The 7,908-nt window shown below is 43.6% G+C and overlaps 1 protein-coding gene across 1 annotated transcript; it reads left to right on the top strand.

The window, feature by feature from the left end:
* Nucleotides 1-846: 846 nt before the first annotated feature.
* Nucleotides 847-5,346, top strand: arid6 (AT-rich interaction domain 6). Its single transcript, XM_084572655.1, has 6 exons — nt 847-1,243; nt 1,753-1,903; nt 2,282-2,334; nt 2,570-2,667; nt 2,746-2,902; nt 3,664-5,346. Exons 1-6 carry the CDS (start codon nt 1,232-1,234, stop codon nt 4,957-4,959), a joined length of 1,767 nt encoding a protein of 588 aa, XP_084428781.1. The 5' UTR covers nt 847-1,231; the 3' UTR covers nt 4,960-5,346.
* Nucleotides 5,347-7,908: the final 2,562 nt, after the last annotated feature.

The raw sequence follows: 7,908 nt of genomic DNA, 5'->3' as shown, positions 1-7,908 counted from the left end.
GACATTTCAGTTCATTAAAAATAGGATTAAAATTCAGATCAGATTATTACAGTCAATCATGGGACTGGGACTGGTGGAAGCTTCATTTTTCATGTCGTCATTTTCACTGTGATTTTGGAATATTTATTTTTAACGGTACTCAATTACAAGGAGGATTTAAAGTGCAATTTATTTGCCTTAAAACTCAATAAAAAAAATCTATTTTTTATGTTTACTTAAAGTGGAACTACTGTTTTTTTACAACCTGGACCTTATTTCTGGCATAAAATATGATCGTTTACTCACCCATATAACTTTGGCGTTATTTGGAGTCGTTCCTCAGATATTTAGATCCGCGTATATAAATATAGTGGGACTCAACGGGGAATAGCACTAGAGTATCATAACAAAATATTGGTGAAATGAACGAGTTTTGCGGCAGATAATGCGTTATTTAGAGGCTGCGTTTCGGTGCCCCAATCACTCACACTATATGGATATACGCAGATCTAAATATCTGACGAACGACTCCAAATAACACCAAAGTTATATGGGTGAGTAAACGATCGTATTTTACTCCAACAGTAGTTCCCCTTGAAGTTGACAACAGAGAAAATGTCACTTTTCCTGTTTTAGAAACCTTTAATAATTAGTTTGAAAGTATGCACCAACACCCGGAGTAAAAGTATGCACATACACGTAATGCATTGTGTCATAACGCCTTTTTTTTTTTGATGCAATTGAAAATTTCTATTGAAAAACAATGAAAAGGTCCCATCGCCTTCATGCAACATGTCCCAGCCTCTCTGTGTATTGTCCATTGTAGTGAATCATCATAATGCGCTGTGAGGGGGCCCCTCATCAAGTCACACATTCATGACATAATTAAGGAAGGGTTTTAAATGTCGGAAGTATATGGTCTGCGATAATTTCCACCGGTTTCCTCTTTATTCTGCCAATATGGGAGGCGTATTCCAGTACACCGTTTTTTTGTCGCATGCTCAGGAGCGAGTCGAACTGGTTCGACGACAGAAATCTCAGCAAGAAGACGTTGGTGTAAACACCCCCCTTCAGTTACTTTCTCACAACACTGTCACACAGACACTCGCGCATTACTGACGTGACGAGACACTAATAAGCGGCGGTAGTGATTTTCATTTAGTTCAAATCCGTTGGAGGGACTGCCAACCTGTGCACAGCAGAGGCTGATCCTCAGGGCAATGAGATAATCGCAACCATACTTATTCTGCCAATGGAAACACAGGTGAGGATAAATGTTTTTCTTAATGTGGAATCCAGAATAGAGTTGCTCTGTGATTCTTCTTTTCTTTCTAATGGTCACTGCTCATGTTTGCGGTAGCATGACCTGCAGCAGCTCTCTTCTAATTTCTGCAACTTTGATGGAAAAAAAAAAAAAACTTAAATCAGTGTTTTATCACACACACATTGACCCGTCTGTTTAATTCATAACGGTGTGGTACAACAGGTGAAACTGGACCAATGAAAGAGCGCATTGATTCAGCTTTTGAGTCTCACACGAATGGCATGTTGTCTAAAGAGGCAGGGTTAAGCCCCGGGGCTTAAACTCTGACATATGGTCCAGAAATCTGGACGTGTTTGCCAGCCATCAGTCAAGGCGACGTGGCCTCGTAACAAGCGACGCAGCGCCACCCAAGAATCCCAGCTCCGGGGGTGTGTTCGCTGAAGAACGTTCGCCAGTGCTTCCAATTTAAGAGAATGTGATGATGGGCTAAACGGAATCTGGGTTTTCAGGTGCACGCAGACATGGCGCGCAGAGAAGAGGAGAGAGGCAAAGAGCCGCTGGAGGAGATCACGGAGGAGCAGTTCCTCAAGGATCTCTACATGTTCATGAAGAAGAGAGATACGCCGATAGAGAGGATCCCACATCTGGGCTTCAAACAAAGTACTTATACATTTCATTTCCTTTTAACATATTTAGACACACGGACATTGATCCGTTTGGCCATTAAAACAGATGATAATTGATTAGTTAGCTGAAAGGAAGATTATTTTACCAGTTGGAATTAGGGACTTGGGTTTGGGCCTAAGGATTTGCTTAAAACACAGGCTGGTTTTTATATCTAAACCTTTTATATCCAGCCTCTAAAATGTAGCATTTCATCGTCATCTGTTTTTGACCTTTAGCCAAAGTAATGTTGAGAACCTGACACAGGCATTCAGACCTTCCAAATAAATCAAATAACTATATAAGAAAATCCAACTGGTTGCATTCTAATAAAGGAGTGTATTTCATTATGTTTCTCCTTTGTTTTCCCCCCAGTTGATTTATTTGTGATGTTCAAGACTGTCAATGACTTGGGAGGCTACCAACAGGTAATTAAATTTACTTTAACATACATATAATTGTTATTAGTAGTATTTTTAATAATCATAAAGGTAATATTAATTTTGATAGTGAGAAAAACATGAATGTTCTTCTATCTTACGAAGCTGAACAAGGTGTGGAGGAAGTGATCTGTGATACTGATAACAGCCAAACTCATATTCTGTAGAAGTACTCATGCTAAATCCAACGAGCAGTGAATAAAATATCTTGCATCACTCCCAGGTGACCGCTCAGCAGCTGTGGAAGCAAGTTTACAACACGCTCGGAGGAAATCCTCGAAGCACCAGCGCGGCCACCTGCACCCGCCGGCACTATGAGAAGTGAGTTTAGTCGCGCCGCGGTTATTTATCAGGCTGCGAGTGAGCTGCTGGATCTGATGCATGTCATGCTTTGCCTAGGTTGCTCCTGCCGTACGAGTGCCACGTGAAAGGCATTTTGATAAGCACCTTGCCCCAGCAGCAGCCAAAGCCCTTCCACTACAGCAGCTATGCCAAAGAAGAGGACGACGGACAGAGACCGGCCAAACGCAAGCTGCTGTCAATGCCGCTGCACCAGGTTGGTATCATGTTACGTTTAAATGAAAAGAGAAAGATGGAGGATTGTTCTGCAGTGAAATATGTTGACTTCCTGCCAATAGGTGGATGGGTAGTCGCTGTTGCCTGCATGGAAAATAAGCCAAGCAACTGGCTTGAATGTGTCATGACAACTATGTCTCATATTGATTATGCACCGATCAGGCATAACATTATGACCTAATATTGTGTAGGTCTCCCTTGTGCCTCCTAAACAGTTGTGACTCATCAGAGAATGGACATGGGCCTTCTGAGGGTGCCCTGTGGTGTCTGGCAACAGAATGTTGTTAGTGGGGGACTGTTGGGGGGGTGGGCTCTGTGGATCATCCCCCAGATACTTGATCAGTTTGGGATCTAGTGAATTTGGAGGCCAGATCAACACCTTGTGCTGTTCTTTATGTTTTTGCTGCTGGGGATGGCTGCTGCCGTCAAGGAGTGTCATTGCTATGGGGGGGGGGGGGGGTGCCTGGTCTGGTCTAGGTGGGTGCTACATGTCTAAGTAACATCCACATGAATGAATGCCAGGTCCAAAAGTTTCCCAGCAAAACACTGAAGATGTTGACAAGATGGTCAATGTTTTTTACGTCTCCTGTCAGCGGTCATAATGTTATGCCTGATTCTGGTAGAGAAGTGAGAGTGGAATCGATCCAAACCCTAACCCTAACCCTAATCCATCTCACAAGCAATGTTTTTTTCATGAAGCTCTTTGATCAACTTCTAAAGAACTTCTTATTCTTCCAACAGGGTCCTCATAACCTCCAGTCGGAGCCACATGGGAGTCTTTTCGCATCGCCGCTCCACTTCCCTCCCTACTATCACCCAAGCCACGTAGTTCTGCCTCCATATCTCCCCATCTCTTCCTCGGTGTTGACGCCACACAGCTCCCTTGCCCCCAAGCTCCAATTTCCTTTCCATCCGTGTGATTTAAACTCAACGGAACCGGTTAAGGAGCCGCTGAAGCGCCTGCGCTACCTGGCGGAGCAGTACAAAACCACATCCGGACTGGCCGAGCCCCTGAACCTCAGCTTTAAAGCGTCGACCCGGGAGACTAACAGCAACCCCGTCTCATCGTTTGCCCCGCCGTCATCCAGCAAGAGCCCCAAGTTTTTGAACAAACCCTCCACGCTCTACGCCCATCCTCACGCGGAGGCGACGAGCAGTGACGGATCTGAGGGGCAAGACGACGAGCCCAGCGACGCAGCCACGTGCGTTTCGTACCCCGTGACGCCGAGGGAGGACGAGATCGTCGACCTCACGGCTGTGACAGCGTCGAGCAGCCCCGTTTACGGCTCTGCTTTGACGCAGAGAACAGAAAAAGATGTTGACCAAGTCGACCGCTCTTCAAAAACAGACTTTAGGCCAAAACAAGAGAGAGAGGGGAGTCCAGAAGGAGGGAACACTGGTCTCAGCCACTTACTTCCAAGTCTGCCTCGGGAAAAAGACGACAATATGGTATTTGAGGTACCGCTGTCTGTGTTTCACAAGTGGCTCAGGTCGTGTGGATCCTCAGCCGCGATGCATGAAGCTAAGGAGCCTCCTCTTACGTCTCAGGAGGAAAGCCCTACACGAAGGAGCTGGCCCAGCGCAGACGTACTCCTCTCCAACTTGCCATTTCACATGAGTCCCCAGGACCAGAGTTCAGCTGAGGATCTAAGGCTGAGAAATGTGCCCGGGCCAACAGCAACCACCCAGACAGCCGGCAGCCACCACAACGCCATCCAGAATGGATTCAGCAGCTACAAGCCCTTACCTTCAGGGGGCATACTGAAAAACGCAGCCAGCCGGGACGTGTGTCCGTTTGACCAGCAAGATATTAACAAGTCAGACAATCCCACGCGTTTCTGGGAGACCCACAACAAAGAAGCCCATAACAAGGACATCCAAATGAAAATAGATGCCGTCAGAGCTCAACGAAACTCTAAATTCTACTTGGAGGACATGAGGTCGGACATAAGGTCGGACATGGACCCGTCTGCTCTGCTTCACTTCACCCCCGAGGAAGTCATTAAGCTGAAGAAAATCCTCTCGAGCTCTTCGTAAAAAATAAACCCAAAACAGCTCAGACAATTACACTGACACACCAACACCATGTGAAAGCTGACTCTTAATATCCTCAGTCGTTCTTTATGTTGTACATAATTCGTTTTACCCACCAACCCGATTCAAAAAGTGTAAATATAATTCATTAAATAATAAATCCTTCATGTAATGAAGCAGAACTTGATTCGAAGAGAACGAGCGCTGCTGACATGTGTTTCTATTTTATGTACAGACGTATTGCTTGCATTTCTGTACATTCACTGCTAATTATTATGTACATTCAATTCAAATTCAAATAAATAAGTGTCATGAATTATTTGTTGAGTGTCCTCTAGTCATAATTCTACACCTAAAGGAATCTCTTCTAAGAATAAAAGTACTTTTTATTATGTTTATACAATGCCCATGACATCATGGTCAATATAATTTGGCTCTTTCAAAAAAAATTTGCTCTAAAGAAATTTTTACAAAATATTGTCAATTAATTGAAAAAAAATCTAAGTTAAAGTAAATGATTGCAAACGTATTCTCCCCTTCAGGTCAGTATTTAGTAGATGCACCTTTGGATGCAGTTACAGCTCTGAGTCCGTGTGGATATGTCTCAATCAGGCTGGCACATCTGGACACTGCAGTTTTTCCCCCATTTTTCCTTGCAAAACAGTTCAAGCTCTGTGAGGTTGCTTGGAGATCGGGTGCGAACGGCTCTTTTCAATTCCAGCTACAAATTCTTGACTGGATTGAGATCTGGGCTTTGACTCCCTCCATATGAGCTGGGTTCTGCTCAAGGTTTCTTCCTGTTAAAAGGGAGTTTTTCCTTGCCACCGTCGCCTTCAGGCTTGCTCTGGGGGTTTCAGGCCGTGTTTTGGGACGATTTGTATTGTTATTGACACTATATAAATAAAACTCAATTCAATTCAATTCAATTCAATTTTATTGACTTGGGCCACTCCAGAACCTTCACCTTGTTGTCTCTGAACCATTTCTGTGCTACTTTTGCCGTATGCTTGGGGTCGTTGTCTTGCTGGGAAATAAATCTTCTCCCAAGTCGTAGTTCTCTTGCAGACTGAGTCAGATTATCCTCCAGGATTTAGCAAGATTTCTCTGCTTTCATGTTCCCCTCTTACCTTTACAAGCCGCCCTGGGCCTGCTGCCGAGAAGCATCCCCAGAGCATGATGCTGCCACCACCGTGCTTCACAGTGGCGATGGTGTGTTTGTGGTGACGTGCAGGGTTTGGTTTTCGCAAAACATATTGTCTTGTCTGATGGTCAGACCAAAGAACCTTCTTCCAATTAATAATAATATATAATAATAATAATAATAATAAATTCTATTTATGAAGCACTTTACATCAAAGATCTCAAAGTACCTCAGAGTCTCCCACATGCCTATGGGCAAATTCTAGGAGAGATTTCATGTGAGCTTACACTTTGCTGCTCTCCCATACAGCTTCGGCTGGTGAAGAACCCGGGCAGCAACAGCTGATGTATGTACAGTCTCTCCCATCTGAGTCACTGAAGCTTTTAACTCCTTCAGAGTGGTCGTAGGTGTCTTGGTGGCCTCCCTCACCAGTCTTCTTCTTGCCTGGTCTCTCAGTTTGTGAGGATGGTCAGCTCTAGGCAGATTTAAACGAGTGCCGTACTCCTTCCATTTCTTGACAGTGGATTTAGCTGAACTCTGTGGAACGTCCAGTGAGTTGGAAATCTTTTTGTCCTGGCTTTTACTTTTCAATGATGCCTTCTCTGAGTTGCTTGGAGTGTTCTTTTGTCTTCATATTTAAATTGTAGTAGGAATACTGATGAACCAGAGACTGGACCTCCCAGAAACTGGGGTTTTTATACCATAGTCACTTGACACACATCAACTGCACTCAGGTTATCCCCATTTCACTATTTGTGACACCAAAAAAATTGACAGTTTATTATCTTTCCAATATTTCTGGATGCCTGTCTTCGAATTCAGCTTCACAAGCGAACGCATTTCTCTTAATATTCCTCTTAAAGACATTTCTAAACTTGTATGTTCAAATGTTAAATGTGCTTCTTATGAGCTTTGTCAACACTTTACAAAGTTGAGGAGTAAAAGGACCAGAAAACAAGTTGAACTAAGAGAGGACGCTTCAGTCGTGCTTCATTTTTTTATTAGTCATGCATGAACGTTACACCCTCTGCCTTCTGTTCTGTCACTGTTAATGCTGTAATTACTGTCTTCTGATTCCAGCCGTGATGTGTGGAATTTTAACGTGTGACGGCAGCAGAACGGACACTCCCATCCCTGCAACTATAGACACTTTTCATCGAGTGCGAATTGCGTAACGGCGAGACAAAAGTGCAGGGGCAATTAATGCGGTTCACCTGTTCTAAAAATGACTTTCATATGAACTGAGCTTAAAACCATTAACAGAGGGAACAATGCCCGGTGAGTACAGGCTCACGGAGCTGATTCCCCTTCCTGGGTTTGCTTTGTTGACCTGTTTACTCATTCCTTATCTGATTCAGTGCATTATTGAGGTTTCAGAAAGATAAAACCCAGCATGAACACGTTAGGACAGGAGTCTTAATGTCTTCACGGAGCAGGTTTGTTGGCTTAACTCGAGGTAGTCGATCTTACATCTTACACTTTGTTTGCATTTTAAAAATCAAAACACACACTTATTCTTATGTGTCATGCTGAATTGACTTACTCTAAACATTATCAGATTTAGGAAGCCCTCATGTCTTACACAATATGGCGTATTTTGATTATGCCGTATTTACTTTGGTGGAATGCAGTCATGCGCTGGATTTCACTGGAATTTATTTGTATACAATATTTTATCAGACACGGCGAGACCTAAATGTAACGGGTAGTAGCAAGAGAGGGAGTGACCGAAATGCAAGACGATTAGGGGAGGCAACAAAATGACTAAAAACGAAAAACTGAATATAAGGCACTGTAAGGATAGCATCTAA

This window comes from Chelon labrosus, assembly GCF_963514085.1.
Source record: "Chelon labrosus genome assembly, chromosome: 22".
NCBI classification, from domain to species: Eukaryota; Metazoa; Chordata; class Actinopteri; order Mugiliformes; family Mugilidae; genus Chelon; species Chelon labrosus.
Note: the sequence above shows the minus strand (reverse complement) of the source record. Positions and strands in the feature narration are given on the sequence as shown.

Excerpts from the sequence above, each read along its gene's own strand:
- arid6 (XM_084572655.1), top strand. Across the intron at positions 2,335-2,569 it reads ACTTGGGAGGCTACCAACAG|GTGACCGCTCAGCAGCTGTG; the intron begins GTAATTAAATTT and ends CATCACTCCCAG. Across the intron at positions 2,668-2,745 it reads ACCCGCCGGCACTATGAGAA|GTTGCTCCTGCCGTACGAGT; the intron begins GTGAGTTTAGTC and ends TGCTTTGCCTAG.